General features: G+C 34.6%; 1 protein-coding gene across 1 annotated transcript; it reads right to left on the bottom strand.

The window, feature by feature from the left end:
• Positions 1 to 5,065: 5,065 nt before the first annotated feature.
• On the bottom strand, positions 5,066 to 17,187 carry LOC128246629 (sodium-coupled monocarboxylate transporter 1-like). Its single transcript, XM_052964927.1, has 2 exons — positions 17,118 to 17,187; positions 5,066 to 9,262 (listed from the first exon to the last, which is right to left on the bottom strand). Exon 2 carries the CDS (start codon positions 8,972 to 8,974, stop codon positions 7,094 to 7,096), a length of 1,881 nt encoding a protein of 626 aa, XP_052820887.1. The 5' UTR covers positions 8,975 to 9,262; positions 17,118 to 17,187; the 3' UTR covers positions 5,066 to 7,093.
• Positions 17,188 to 17,420: the final 233 nt, after the last annotated feature.

Genomic DNA, 17,420 nt, shown 5'->3' with positions numbered 1-17,420 from the left:
GTAGTTAGGTAATTGATATAGAAGTTATAGTCTGCACAAGGTTTTGCTGCTGGTTTTGATGCCGACAACGCTGTGTAGCCAAATGCTTAAACGTAAAACATAGTAGTCACCTGAAAAGGCGGCACAAAATGAAAAGCAGACAAGAGTTATACATATTTCTGAATTTGAATACAAACACCAACTTTAAGGTATTAGCCATGTAATACAACTCGGGAAACATCGGGTAACATCGACATATATCGCCACTCGCCGTAACAGATCGCGACGAACATCGGGCGTATTCGGCCTGTACCGGATGTTGCTATTTTTAGAAACAGAAGGTATTTCCCGGCTATTCATAGGTCAATAATGGAATTTCTACATCGTAGGATTGGGAAACATTGTGATGTTTTTCTCATGAATATACGTTTAAAATAAATAAACACTAAAAGTACACCCTGACAGTTGATTACGATACATCTAACAATTTGAGTCATGACAGTAAAACATGGATTATAAGTGAAATATACGCGTAAGAGAAGATTTTCTCTCGAAAAAACGAACTGTCAACAATCGGCATGGAACTGGGATATTCGTATCAAAGGGCTCAGAATGTAAGTATCCTTGAGCAGTTTTGTACGTTGATGTGTTCAAAAACGTTTGTTTTTTAATTTATCTTTGGAATTCTTAAATCATTTTTATTAGCTAAATGTTTAGACAGCATGTTCATATTTTACATGTACTTATGTATGTACATGTTACATATTTTTATATGTACTTTTGTACATAACTTATGTTTAAGATATGATATGAGTATGTAATCTTTAAATTGATTGTTTTATTTTAGAAAAAATATTAGACTTAAAATTTTGTTTAAAAATGATGTGTTTTGGTACGTGACCTATTTCTAACATACCACAATACATGTACATACCCGTTATTTGTTTACAAAATGCATATTTTCAAAATTAACCTGTGAAAAAAAGTTGTATGTGGTTTGGGGCTTGAAGCCGCATCTGCTAGGACACTATTGACATTCATTGGTTTGGTGTAGGTCTCGTTAAAACCCCATACTGTTGTGAATCATTATCAACCATATGCACAACAACTACACATTTGTGCCTACCAACCCTTACTCTTGGCTAAAACAGATATTAGTGCAGAATGTATAATACTTGTGCATTTGTATTTTACGGTGGTAGTTTCTGCTGGTTGATAATCAGAAGTCTAATTTCTTCCAGGCAGGAAAATGACTGAATATTACTTAGTCAACAACACTGGGTTATGAAGAATTCCAGCCTGCATTAAATACTATGTTGGATCCTTGAGAGCGGATTTGACAGCCATGTCCATCCACAAGGCAGTCGCATCTGATCGAGATGATGTGAGTTTTTCATATTAAACATATTTGACTTGGTTTTTGTTTTTATAAACCTACTGTATTCAATAATCAAGTGGTGGTGGTGGTGGTGATGGTGGTCAAGTGGTGGTGGTGGTGGTGGTGGTGGTGGTGGTGGTGATGATGATGATGATGATGATGATGATGATGATGACGATGAATTTTACTGATAAATTTTCTTTATATATATACATGTATGTATCAGCTTGTTGTTGTTTTTTCAAAATAATGTCGAGAAATATTAAACTGTTTGTATTTTATTTTGTATATGTATGGCAGTATAATTATCTATACTAATTAGTTAAAAAGGCTTTAAAGTACAACTTTTTTCCTTTACAGCACTAAACATTCTTGATGGGTAAAGTACCTGAAGGTGCATGAAAACCAAATCAGCATTGACTCCGCATTGAGTAGTTATCATCTGTGTGCTCACACTACAAGTACAAAGCATGGGAACAGACCAAACTTCAAATGTTGAAGAGTGAAGAATTATTGTGAAAAAAAAATAATTGTTAGAATACCAATGACAAAATAAAACAGATATACATCAAATTACCCACAGAGATTGTTTACATGTTATAATATTTAAAAAAAAACCACATTAGTTGAGAACTTTCACTCTGATATTTTTTGAGGGGCGAGCCCACTTATTGTTCTTGTTTCTTCACATATTTTAGTTTAAAAGTACACTCATTTGTTTCAAATTCTGTATTCTGAGTTAGTATCATAAGTAAAATTCATTTATTTGAAAGAGTACATTTTATGAATAAGTCCAATTAAGCTTTATAAATTTTTACAAGAAAAAGGTTGATTTTTAAGCATTTTATTAGCTATAAAAATGTACGGTCACATGACATTATGCATATTTTCTTCAAAACTGGACGGTAAACTATCATAAATTGTCTTTTAAATTGTTCAATAGACATCATAGATAATATCTAAAATGATTTCAGCAGCTTGCCTTATAGTTAACTATTTTTTATGAATTTTATAAAACTGCTATATATTTTCAAACATCGAAAAACTGCTCTTTTCCGAGGAATCATAAGATCAATCAAAATGATTTTTTTCCATGTGTGTCAATAATGTGTTCGTTTGAACTTTAGTTTTCTGTTAACTGAAGTTTATTTTACCAGAAACTGTTGTGTTTATTTCATAATCTCTGATAATGCGAAAAAAATTCAAATATAGACAAAATATTTACTTGTCGCTCTTTGTAGCCCTTGGAGTTTGGGGGTGGGTGTAATGAAACATAAATAACTTTTTTAATTCATGGTAAAAAATCTTCAAAATTTGGATAAAAGTCCCATAGTGTACCGTGATTATAACTATGTTGTCGGTTAAAGCTTTTAAAAAAGTGTGTATTACGCGGCTAATACCTTAAGACTCTTTTTGTGTAAAGTTTTATAACAAAATAGCATAATCCTAATTTAAGTAACTAGTTTATGTGCTATGACATGGTGTTAAACAATTTGCTACACTTGAGCTTGTTCGCCTGAGCTTATGGATTTACTCAGGGGAGACATATCTTTCGCCTTCTCATAGCCAGAGTCGCTTCGTATCACCGAAGTTGCGGAACTTAGTATACATCATCATCATCATCCGGTGACTTGCTGCCCTTGACCTCGGATAAAATGGAAGGTCATAAAAGCAGAACTTCAATATTTTGTACACTAAAAATTAATGTTAGATGTTTTAAAGGGACTAGACACCAGATGATACATGGAAAAAAGAAAAGTGTCAAAAATTTACAAAAAAATAAATATTGTAGTGTACAACGCGTTGAATCTTACTTCCTGATGTATCACATCGCTTATGTAACATGCATCTTTTACACTTTTTGCGTATTTTTCCAATTAGATATTTACTGCGTTTGTCTAACACGTAAAACCAAGTTAATTTAAAAATAATGTCTGTACATGTATCAGTACTAATCACATGATTTTCATGTGCTAAATATACACACTCTAAACTGGGAAACCATTATGCACTAATTTTAGATGGGTTAACTCAGCTGAGTTATACAAAATCATCTTTTTATTATGTAAAATGATGTATTATCCACTGCTTTTAGCTTGTATTGACAATTGTAGGCTTGTCTTGTGGAAATAACGTATTTGCCCATTTTGGGACCATCTGGTGTCAAGCCCCTTTAAAGTCGGCTGAAAATTCACTTCCCTTATTCACACTTGAAAATATTCATGTAAATCAAGAACCTTGTAGAAAACACACTAAGCCTTGAATTATAAAATTATATTGCTTCACTGATCGCTAAAAGGCAGCCAAGCTCGAATGCATCTATAAACCTACTTAAACATAATTTAGTGATAAACGTCTTGTACTGCAAATTTCATAACATAAACATTGTTCAAGATAAAAGAAAATTGCACAATAACTCAACAAAAATAAAAATAAACTTTATAAAAATTTAACTCTATATGGAATGCCCTGTTCTTGTTGATGGAAGGGAAATACAGAAACTACATTAACCGTATGGTTTTGTAACAAATATATCTATCATGGTGAAGATATAGCCCGGATAAAGCTCAGTCCATACCAGTCCTATCAACAGTACTTTTTGACATTTAATCTATAAGTGATCTTTGAGGTATATACCTGGGTATAGTGCGCAACATGTCGCCTCATCATAATGAACATTCATGGCAAGTTTTTTTTTAAATCCTATTATGTATGGTCATGATATGACCTGTAACCTTGAGTTTGAGGTACAGACCTGGGTCTTGTGCGTGACATGCTGCCTCATCATGGTGAACCCTCAAGGCAATTTTTGTTTGAAATCCTATAATGTATGGTCAAGATACAATCACGGATAAGGATTTTTTCAACCTTCGGACCTGTAACCTTGCCCTGGTACCAGGTACAGACCTGGGTATTGTAGTGACACGCCGTCTCATCTCGGTGAAAATTCATGGATATTTCAAGTTATTTGAAAAGCCTATAAAGCATGGTCAAGATACATTTCAACCTTAAATGTTGCACATACGAAACGGACGCATGCACATGCATTCTATTCAGTTAAAAGGAAGGTAAGCCAAATAAATTGTCTCTGAAACATATTTCTTAAGTGAGTGATTTTGTTATGCAATATGATAGTTTGTCATTAAACTATAAATGACTTTAAGAAGAGTAAATAAAATACTTCTGGATGTTGTAAAAAAAGGGAGGAAATGTAATAGTAACCTGCACCAATGAGCTAAACAGCAATTATGATGAAAATGCCCTGGAATATGACTCAAATCCCCTGAAATTCTGAACAAAATCTCCAGGGGAGCCTTTCAAAAGTATGGCATGTATGCGTACATGAAAACGCCATTATGACAACTTTGTCTCACTCACCACAAACGAGCTCCACAAAAATAGAGCATTTTGATTTATCCAGTCATTGAAAACTCCCATTTCTTTTAATGTTATATCATCCGGGCTGGAATAGGGCAAATTTTGTCTTTCATATTTTGTTAATATCACATGATTTCTGTCACACAAATATCTTTACTTTGGATATTTTCTTAAATGTGGTTGAATGCCTTTAGAAGATATGATAATTAAGTTAAATTATTTGTTACGCTGGCGGTCTAGCATACAAACCGCAACATAAATATCTAGTTCACATTAAAAAGTTGTATAATAAACATGTTTGAAAGCCACTTTTATGTGAAAACGGATTTATAAATACTGCATAAAGAAGGTTTTTCACCCTGGTTATTAAACAAGCAAACAAACTTGTGATAAAAAACGTGCAGGTTTTACAATAACCACAAACATATCAATAATTATCTGACAAGTTAGCGCAAACTTTGGTTTGATTAATTATATTACAGAATCACAATAAACCGCTGAAAACTGATACAAGCCCACAGAAGACGTAGAGCACAACTGGATAATGAGCGTTGTCAGTCAGGAGGGCATGTAATGGCACGCAAGACTGATAGGGTATAATAGGAGCGTTCTCAAGTTTGGCTTCCAGTTACAACTTGCATTATCCTAATAGCCACACTCTCATGGCTTTGTTCCGTGAATTTGTTAATATTCATGAATTAGAAAGGAATAAATTAATTTGCTGTATTTTAAGGCCTCTAATAGATTTCTTATTAACATTCTGTCTGATCGCAAAAAGGCAAGAATACTAACTTTGTTAAACAACTTTTTTTTTTTGTCTTTGAACAAGCCATTATTTGCGAAAATGCATGGAAACCAGTGATATAAGACTGCTGACAAAAAAATCCGATCGCGGTTTTTCATATTCATGACCAAAACTTGATATTTTATGCATTTTGTATTAGTGTTAGTAACACTTTTAGCCATTACTAATTCATGCTACATGTATGCACTATTTACGTTAATCAGACAAATTATTATGCTTAACAAGTCAAGGTGCTTCATGATTTTAAACAAAAGCTGAATAGTTGGTGTTTCTCTAACATTGACATAATCTGCAACATGCTATACGCATACCCAGAACTCTGCTAGACATTCATTTGACATATAGATTTTAAAATCTGGCAAAAAAAAACGCAGTCCATGTGAACGAAATGAAAAAAACTTTCTGCCAGCCAGGTTTTCCTCAAATCATTACAGGTTTGAAGGTATAAATCTTTAAAATCATTGGAGCGTAACACCTGGATAACATTCAGTTAATATTATTTATAGAAATATTTACTATTCAATCTTAATGCATAAGTGATGTAGCGTATTTTTTTCAAACTCACATGAGAAGATTACCATTCCAAAAAAGCGCAAATAAAAAGAAGCTTTAAAATTCATCAAAGCCTTCAATTTGATCATGCGTTAATCGCTTTTGAGGTTTCAATATTATTTCATAAAAACATATTTCCTCACTGTGTTTTTTAAAGCTGCACTCTCACAGATTGAACTTTTCAACAACTTTTTTTTATTTTTTGTCTTGTGGTTTAAGTTTAAACGTTTAAACGTTTTGAAGTCACAAAATATTAAAATTGAGGACTTAAAATCTAACACATTAATTTTGTAAAATCTGACATATTTTACTGTTCAAACTAACTTAGTTAGTTAAAAACAGGCAAGTCTAAAAATGGTTTTTGGTGCCAAGAAAAAATAAAAGACAATTTAACTGAGACAAATAAAATATCGACTTCCCGCCAGAGGTTTGCACTTGCCAAATAAACAAGAAATTGAAAGGTTAATGTCTTTAATTAAATTTCATTTTACAAATGTTCAGGTCGTTGAGTGCTTACTTTGCTATATTTAATTACAATTAACAATTAAGTTGTTTAATTTGAGTGCTAGAAATAAAGCATCGCATTAAAGTATACACAAAAAATGATATATTTCTATTTACTGTTAGAGTGCAGCTTTAAAGCAGAAAGCGTAATAGCATTTAGCACGAATCATATTACACTTTTCCGTTTGGTTATAGTAAACTATCATATATAGATTGAAATAGCAACAGATTCTTTTTAGAAAACATAAATAACAGGAAGATCAAATAAACTCTCATAAATCAGTAAATGGGGTTCATATAGATTGATGTTTCGGTAACGATTTTCTAAAATGCTTCTAGAAGTGGCAACATGTGCTTGCCAACAGTTAGGTCCAAAGGCACAGTTTTATCACATATAGAAAATGAAAAACAAAACAGTATTAAAATTTCAATTCGCGATTTGGAAGTATAACCCCTTGCCCTTCCATAGTGCATGCATGTGGAAATTAGTTTATGTTTTAGCAAGAGCTTTCTTGTTGCTCTCCGTTTTCAAGGGGTTCCGTTGCAGCTAGTGCCGCATAATTTGGCATACATTTAAGGAATCTCCGATTCAGCTTTAACATCAAATATTTTGGTACGGGTTTTGGTCTGTCTTTTGTTAACCTGCTTGCAATGAGACCAGTTGTTATTGTGACGATTGAGACAAGTAATGAAATGTACATGTACGAAATAGAATACAACCAATCCAGCCCTTCAATGCGTCCGTCAGTGCGTCCCGAGTTCAAAGGCGTACTACTGTTGCCATCAATGGAACATACAGACGGCGTGTTATTTGCGTCTCTGCTGCCAGTCGTTGTGTTCAAAATAGTGCTTATATTTATTTGAGATTGAAAAGTGTTCTGCTGGTTCAAAGATATATTGTCGAAGGTTGTAAAGTTGTTAACTGTACATCCATCAGTGGGTCCAAGAGGTAGCCATGGCGTCTTCCTACGTCCTGGCGAGAAGTTGTAGCCAAGTGACATCCATAAGGCAAAACACAAACCAACTACGATGCAGACATAGAGACCGCGCCGTGTTGTGAACTTGCAGAATATTGAGAGATAGAATACTGCTGAAACGGGTCCATCCACAGCGCCGAGAATGCTGTCTGCAATTTGTCCCATTGGGGCTCCCTCTACGTAGCTAAAGAGTATCCCTACGCCAATACATACTGCACCAGTCAAAACAATTATGAGTCTTGAAATATTAGTCAGGTACTTTTCTGATTTGTGTTTCAAGCGTGGTCGAACAATGTCCTCCGATGCGACGGCCGAGACGCCACTCAATAAAGAGGAAATTGTGCTCAGAGACGCGCTGCATAGAGCAGCTAAAAAAAGCCCTGCAATGCCCGGTACGTCCTGGAAAAGGTCCATAACCAGATACGGCACTATTTGGTTAGGGTTTGAGATGGCTCCGGAAGCAAGTGGGTCACATCTTTTGTTTGAAAAATAGGCATAGGCCACCAAACCTTCAAACATAACAAGGGCTTGCATTATCACGAATCCGGGTATTGCGAGAGCTACGACCTTCTTGGCTTCATTTATAGACCGAGTAGAATTAAGTCTTTGAACAATTGGTTGCCGAAACGATATCCCCGCGCAAATCCAACCATATCCTATGACCAGTGTCCAGAACGTGTGTCTTTTGTAAGGATTGGGGTCGAAATCAATCAAATCCAAACGTCCAGCTGGCTTGTTAATAGCTATCACTTCTGAAAATCCTCCTACTTTTATAGTTCCATAAATGACAACTGCGCAAATGACGATCATCATTATCACCCCTTGTACGACGTCGGTGACCACAACTGCTTTTATTCCACCAAGCGACGTGTATATTACTGCGGAAACTGTGATTGCGATTATGAAGACCCATACACGGACCCCCGTCACTGATTCCATGGCTATAGCTGCCCCGAAAATGACAATTCCCGCGTATATTATCATGACAAATGTCCCCATCCACATTGCAATCTGACGAAGTAGTCTAGATTCGTGTCTCATTTCAAGATACTCATACACACTTGTAATTTGCAGTGGGTAGAACAGGGGGATTATTATGAAAAACATGGCAAGAAAACCAAGAATTAATCCAATGTTCACTAGCCAATACATTGATCCGTAGATGTAGATTTCAGTCGGGTATCCAAGGTAGAAAATGGAAGATTCTAGCGTCACAAGTAGCGAAATTGCCACTGGAATGGCATTTAATTTTCCATCTCCTCTGTGAAACCGAAGTAACGTTGAATGTTTGCGCTCTTTGATTGCGTAAAAGACACCTGTTGCAAAAGATGCAGCTATTCCAAATCCAAGGACAACATAGTCCGCCACATGGAGCCTTATTGGATAATCCATGACGGTCATTATACGAATGGAGTTACAAATACAATGAAGCTTGTTTGCAGTTCATATCGAATAATTAAACCCATTTACAAAATTATGATACAGGTATATGACGATATATAAAATCACTTTAATTTCGCCATTTTTATGCCAATCCAAGTTAAATTATTGGTAAACACTAATAGTCCCTGCATGTTATACTCTTGTGTGTGTGGTCCATCACGTTGCTACCAATCTAGCAGCCCAATCAATTGTAGTTATGTTCTTCATTGAAAGTAATGATCTCAAAAGATAACATCAGCATTTTATCTGTAAAGAAAGGAATGGAACATAAAAAGGGTAATTATATTTTTCTTTTTAAAGTAAGTTGCTCTCAGACTTATTTATGGGTGGGTTTTAAGACAATCTGGACCCCGATTTAATTCCATTCCGGTGGCCGTTATATTATTTAAACATAACTAACTAGTACCAAATCATTCAGAAGACTACACAGGTGCAGGTGACAGCATGACATATTACCTGGTAATATACATACAGATTCCTCATTAGATGATTGTCAGATAGTAAAACATACTAATGTATTATTTGTGTCAATTCTTAAAACAAATGTTTTAGAAAAGATGATAATTATTTGTTGCTAATAATACTCCAATAAGAATAGTAACCGCAGTATTTTCTGAACCATCTACCCCACCCACCATGACAAACTGTTTAGGTAAACAGGCAAGCGATTTATAGTTCATGACATTCAAATAATATTACAACAATGTAATATAAACTCATTAAATTGACAAATCTAATAAAAATAAATAAATTGTAACAAACCTGGAATAATATTAGTCCGTTTTTATCGCTATTATTATACTTCGTTATAACCCGGAAAAAATGGTGTTACCCTGCAGCAATAGCTACAATACTGAATGATGAGGGATACTTTTTTATTTTGACATTACGTATGCATCCCTGTAACGCTACACCTATAAACGGTATTATTTGAGCCGTAATGTCTATTTATGTGAAAGCAACGATTGCATTCCATAAACGCTCTTATTAAGATGAATGCCATTTAAAATCACCAAACCAAATGTATACATACATATGAATTGAAAAATAACTATTTTATATTCAAGATTGAAACAACTGAATGTCTGTCGTATCTTTTTTCGTTTGATTACAACCTGTATGATTCAGTGTGTTTCGCATTAGCTGTATAACATCACTCAAAGTTTGACCTAAAGCAATGAAGAACATTTAAACTAGCACACGAAAAATAGTATAAGTATTAACTAATACAAGCTAGGGCAACAGTGTTGGCTGTTGTTTTTCTCTAATAAAAGCCTTGCTGCTGTTGTCGGTTGCAACGATGTCATCGTGTTGCAAAGAAATCAGTCAACCTTTGCATAACTTAAAATTGTTGAAAGTATTCACATGAAACAGTATATACTAGTAAGATTCTGGCTTTCATAACAGTGTTTTACTGTTAAATGTAGAGAAAAGTAGAAAAGAGAGAGAAATGGCCATTGTAGTGGATCCGTGGTATAGTGGTAATACACTTGACTGTCAATCCAGGAATTGCAGGTACTAATCCTCTACCAGGAGGGATGTAAGGTGCACGTTAAACAACGATGGTATACCTTACCAGGGCTACATTCTATCTGAGCACTATGCTAAAAAACCAAATATGACTTAAACTCTTACAGGAGCACTCGCCGAAAGGCCCGTAATAAACTCACACACACACACACACACACACACACACACACACACACACACACACACACACACACACACACACACACACACAGCCTAGTTTAAGCTTTCTCCGTCTTAACAGATACCCGATCTGAGTATCCTGCTGTGCAGTTTTGGAGGTTTTATTATATAAATGGACCCTAAATGGCCCTGAGCCGATAAACAAATACACAGGAAATTGGCCCCCACTGTGACGCCAGTGCAATAAATAGGGGATGCACTGCTTTCCATAATCAGCCATATCTATAGCAGTATTCATTCCGGAGTTATGGCCCTTGAATATTTAAAACTTGTTTTGCGCAATATTTAATTAATGTTTTTGCATGATTCTGAGAAGGGAATGAAAATTAATGTACTTGTTTCTTTCGTTCCAAAATGGAGTAAAATTGACTAAGAAAGCTGTTTCATAATATTACACAGGTTAAAAACAACACGGTGAACAATTGTTCTAGCACATGAATATCAACAAATAATGTAAAAAATATAATAATATTTAATGAATAACAGAAATAGCGTTTACTTGTAAATGTAAAATGTTCAGCAGTTATTTACATGTTTATATTCGGTTATAATGAATAAAATGATTTCTCATTTAAATTCAAACTAGACACTGAAATGTATACGAATATAATAAACTGTTGCACAGTCTATAAGTAATTTTCATTCATAATATTCAGCACACATACACACACACTACAGGAATTTGGTAGATTGTAGATAAAGCATGTCATAAAAGCAAATTTAGATAATGATCTACAGTATTAACCAAGCTGATCACGTATCAGTCTCAAATGAATACCATGCTTAATGCTAAAATTCACAGTTTGATAACTTAACAGACAAAACATCATAATGTGGATCCCTGCTTGCTCTAAACTTTGATTTAATGTCTAAGAATGGCTCACCAGGAGGATCACTGATCAGCCATATCCCTAATCTTAGTAGTATATCACATAGGGAGCACTGGTCAGCCATATCCCATTACCTAAGTAGTAAACCATCAGGGGGAGCACTGGTCAGTCATATCCCATAACCTTAGTAGTAAATCACCAGGGGGAGCACTGGTCAGCCATATCACATGACCTTAGTTTTATATCACCAGGGGGAGGACTGGTCAGCCATATCCCATAACCTTAATAGCATATCACCAGGGGGATCACTGGTCAGCCATATCCCTTGACCTTAGTAGTAAATCACCAGGGGGAGAATTGGTCAGCCATATCCTACGATCTTAGTAGTATATCACCAGGGGGGACTTGTCAGCCATATCCCATGACCTTACTAGTGTATCACCATGGGGAGCACTGGTCAGCCATATCCCATGACCTTAGTAGTATATCACCAGGTGGAGCACTGGTCAGCCATATCCTATGACCGTAGTTGTATATCACCAGGGAGAGCACTCGTCAGCTATTTCCCATGACCGTATTAGCATATCAGCAAGGGGAGCACTGGTCAGCCATATCCCATAACCTTAGCAGTATATTGCCTTGGGGAGCACTGGTCAGCCATTTCCCATGACCATAGTAGCATATCAGCAAGGGGAGCACTGGTCAGCCATAACTTATGACCTTAGCAGTATATTACCAGGGGGAGCACTGGTCAGCCATATCCCATGACCTTAATAGCATATCACCAGGGGGATCACTGGTCAGCCATATCCCTTGACCTTAGTAGTAAATCACCAGGGGGAGAATTGGTCAGCCATATCCTACGATCTTAGTAGTATATCACCAGGGGGGACTTGTCAGCCATATCCCATGACCTTACTAGTGTATCACCATGGGGAGCACTGGTCAGCCATATCCCATGACCTTAGTAGTATATCACCAGGTGGAGCACTGGTCAGCCATATCCCATGACAGTAGTTGTATATCACCAGGGGGAGCACTCGTCAGCTATTTCCCATGACCGTATTAGCATATCAGCAAGGGGAGCACTGGTCAGCCATATCCCATAACCTTAGCAGTATATTGCCTTGGGGAGCACTGGTCAGCCATTTCCCATGACCATAGTAGCATATCAGCAAGGGGAGCACTGGTCAGCCATAACTTATGACCTTAGCAGTATATTACCAAGGGGAGCACTGGTCAGCCATATCCCATAACCTTAGTAGTATATCACCAAGGGGAGCACTGGTCAGCCATATCTCATGACGTTAGAAGTATAACACCAGGGGGAGCACAGGTTAGACATATACCATAACTGTAGAAGTATATCACCAGGGGTGGGGGGGGCACTGGTAAGCCATGTTTTATTTAGAAAAAGGGTTCTTGATGATTTTGTAGTATATGTTCTGTAACATTCTTATAAGGTATATACTATATATATTATAATCTTAGTTACTGTAGTATATCACCAAAGGGAGCACTGGTCAGCCATATCCCCTAATCTTAGTAGTATATGACCAAGTGAAGCACTGGTCAGCCATATCCCATTTCCTTAGTAGTTTAACCAGGGGGAGCACTGTTCTCATCGCTAAGAATCATGGGATTAAAGTGAATTACATTCCAGGGGTTCAAACAAACTAAGATTTGAGAGGTTCAAACAAACTGAGATTTGAGGGCTTCAAACAAACAAAGGTTGGAAGGGTTCAAGAGAACTAAGATTCGAGAGGTTCAAGCCAACTTAGAAACGAGGGGTTCAAGAGAACTAAGATTCAAGTGGTTCAAGCCAACATTGATCTGGGGGCATCAAGTCAACTATGATTCGAGGGGTTTAAGTGAACTGAGATTCAAGTGGTTCAAGTCAACTAGGATTCAAGGGCATCAAGTTAACTAAGATTCTAAGGGTTCAAGTCAGCTAAGATTTGAGGGGTTCATACAAACTAAGATTTGAAGGGTTCATGTCAACTTAGATTCGAGTTGCTCAAACAAATAAAGATTCAAGGGGTTCAATCAAATTAAGATTTGAGGGGTTCAATCCAAATAAGATTTGAGGGATTTAAGCCAATAAAGATTCGGGGGCATCAAGTTAAGATTCGAGGGGTGTATGCCAACTCAAATTTGAGGGATTCATGCGAACTAAGATTAAAGGAATTCAAGCGAACAAAGATTCAAGGTTTTTTTTAATGCTATTGTTTAAATTAACTTATTCTAAGTGACTCTCGATTGCCCGTTGTTGCACAAAAGTGTGGTCTTGTGTTGGGTGAAAACCCTTGAAGATCAATAACCAAACTTACATGCGCTCAGACTGGGAATGGAGCCCTGGTCGCCTTGGTTCAACCAGATTCAACCTGTTATATGACTTTTCAAGATATTACATTATGTTACATGTATATGAGCTTTAAATTCAGTACTTCATTCTTTAATAATCTGGTTTCTGATTACCTATACATATTAAAATAATGTCTTTTCACAAATGGTATGAATGAATTAATCAGGATATGTTTTATTTGGAAGAATGTTCTTGAAGATCCTCGTAGTATATGTTATTGACCATTCTTATTCAGTATATAAGACAAACTTCTCAGATAATTGTTCTTTCAGATAAAGTTTTACATAAAAGTTATAATAACCAGTATTATAACGTTCTACAATCTTAAATTGAATTCAATTATTATGTTTGATTAACATTCTAATCTTTAGTTGGAATTATTCTGACACTGTTGTTAAATTTTGATAGTGCTTATAATTTTTTTATATAGTGTGTTCAATACTTCATATGGATTCAATGCTGTAGTGTTAAAAATACTAGATATTTCATTATTAACATTATTTATTTATAATTACTTTTTAAAACTGATAGAAAATTTAATCTGTTTTTATATCAAGTATGTTGCTGGATTATCTATATCTATTGTGTTTGTTTGTCCTAACAGTAACACCTAGACCAACAAATGCACACATGTTTGGATTAGGCCCTGCATGTTTTATTCTTGTGTGTGTGGTCTGAACGAAACAGCATGCATAGGTAAAATTGTCAGCTAGCTGTCCATCACGTTGTTACCAATCTAGCAGCCCAGGCAAGTGTAGAGATGCGGTTATATTAATTATTAGGTTATTTTCGCGAAAATAGCTTTTTTGACTAAAATACGAAAATAAGGTTATTTTTGATGAAAATAAAGTTATTTTCGCGAAAATAAGATTTTGAAAGAAATATGAAAATAGAGTTACTTTTGGCGAAAATAACATTTTTGACAAAAATATAGTAAGTTTTGGGCAAAAATAAAGTTATTTTCGCGAAAATAAGATTTTGAAAGAAATATGAAAATAGGTTTTGGCGAAAATAACATTTTTGACCAAAATATAGTAATTTTTTAGCAAAAATAAGATTCTGATGTAAATATGAAAATAGGGTTAGTTTTGGCGAAAATAACTATTTTTTGACAATAATGTATTTAGTTTTTACTAAAATAAAGTTATTTTCGCGAAAATAAGATTGAGATATAAATATGAAAATAGAGTTAGTTTTGGCGAAAATAACATTTTTCGACAATAATGTATTTAGTTTATTAAAATCAAGTTATTTTTGCGAAAATCAGATTTTGATAAAAATCTGAAAGTAGGGTCAGTTTTGGTGAAAATAACATTTTTGACAATTATGTGGTTAGTTTTTGGCAAAAATAAAGTTCTTTTCGCGAAAATAATATTTAAAAAAAAATGGGAAAAATACCTTCTTCTGTTGCCGTAATTGACAATTTTTAATCCAAAATATTAAAAAACTTTTATTCGATCTACATAACACATATGACAGGTGCATTAGTGTTTCGAAACAATTGTGTTTTTAAGAAAATTGAACAATGATAATTGATAGTATTTTGACATGTTTCTGTTGATCACACCTCCTTCCGAAATGTGCAACATCAAAGCGGTTATACACACTTGTTTGTCATTAAGCGGATTAAGTTAATGACAATGACCCATACTTATAGACCGTTATTGCTACTGCAGCAGGTACACGATAAAACTAAAGGGAACAATCAAAGATATGTCCTACAACAATAGTAGTCTGAAATCGCTCATTGCTGATAGTATTGCTCATCCCGATTTTTATGGTAAAGTTTTAAAGAACACTTGCCTTCTTGTTTTTGAAGATGAATACCTGAAACAAAATATTGGGTTGAATATAGCATCCTTTCATAACTAAGCTTTCAGTGCTTTGATTTTTATAAATATTTTGCTATTTCATGTTATCTTTAAAACCGTATTTGGCGAACACGTTTTGGCTGACTCCGAGTGTATTGAAGGAGATACCCACATGTCCAAAATGTTATTCTCGCCCAAAATAACCCTATTTTCAGATTTTTACCCAAACTTATTTCACCCCAAACAATTTATTTTATCCAAAAACTAACTACTTTTTTGTCAAAAATGGTATTTTCGCCAAAACTTACTAGATTTTTATCAAAGTCTTATTTTCGCGAAAATAACTTTATTTTAGCCCAAACTAAGTACATAATTACCAAAAAAATGTAATTTTCGCCAAAACTTTCCAGATTTTTATCAAACTACATGTTTGTCAAAGATGTTATTTTCGCCAAAACTAACCCTATTTTCAGATTTTTACCAAAACTTATTTCCGCGAAAATAACTTTATTTTATTCAAAAACTAACATTTTTTTCCAAAATGTTATTTTCGCCAAAACTTACCCTATTTTTAGAGTTTTACCAAAACATATTCCCCCCCCCCAAAAAAAAAAAAATAAATAAATAAAATTAAATAATATATATATTTTATCAAAAAACTAACTTAAATTTTTGTCAAAAATGTTATTTTCGCGAAAATAACTTATTTTCATCAAAAATAACCTTATTTTCGTATTTTAGCCAAAAAAGCTATTTTCGCGAAAATAGCCTATTTTCGCGAAAATAGCCTATTTTCGTATTTTAGTCATACCCGTAGAGATGTTCTTCATTGAAAGTAATGATCTCAAAAGATAACATCAGCATTTTATCTGTAAAGAAAGGAATGGAACATAAAAAGGATAATTATAATTTTTATAAAAAAGTAAGTTACTCTCAGACTTATTTATGGATGTGTTTTAAGAAAATCTGGACCCCAATTTAATTCCAGGCCTGGGTGTATGCGACTAGTCCGGTGGCCATCATAATATTTAAACATAACTAACTAGTATCAAATCATTCAGAAGACTTAGTTAAACCTGGTAATGTACATACAGATTCCTCATTAGATTATGACTGTCAGATAGTAAAACAGACTAATGTATTATTTGTGTTAATTTTCAAAACATATGTTTTAGAATAGGTGAGAATTATTTGTTGTTAATAATACTCCAATAAGAATAGTAACCGCAGTCTTTTCTAAACCATCTACCCCACCCACCAGAACAAACTGTCTAGGTAAACAGTCAAGCGATTTATAGCTCACGACATTCAAATAATATCACAACAATGTAATATAAACTCATTAAAATGACAAATTTAATAAAAACAAATAAATTATAACAAACCTGGAATGATAATTAGTCAGTATTTATCGCTGTTATTATACTGCGTTATAAACCGGAAGTCACCCTGCCGCAACAGCTACAATAATGAGCGATCAGGGATACTTTTTTTACATTTCGTATGTATCCCTGTAACGCTACAACGCGCTACCATTTAACACAAGGCGATATCATATATAGTCGTATAAGGCATCGATGTTGAATGATAATGACAAAGTTGTTCAATATATACCGACCGTGATCTAAACCGGATTAAATTTGTCATTAGAGTCGTTATTTTCACATAAATATACATTCTTGGTCACA

This window comes from Mya arenaria, chromosome 9, assembly GCF_026914265.1.
Source record: "Mya arenaria isolate MELC-2E11 chromosome 9, ASM2691426v1".
Classification (NCBI taxonomy): Eukaryota; Metazoa; Mollusca; class Bivalvia; order Myida; family Myidae; genus Mya; species Mya arenaria.
The sequence above is the reverse complement of the archived record's forward strand: the minus strand, read 5'-3'. Positions and strand labels throughout refer to the sequence as shown.

Excerpts from the sequence above, each read along its gene's own strand:
- LOC128246629 (XM_052964927.1), bottom strand. The coding sequence starts at position 8,974 with ATGACCGTCATGGATTATCCAATAAGGCTCCATGTGGCGGACTATGTT.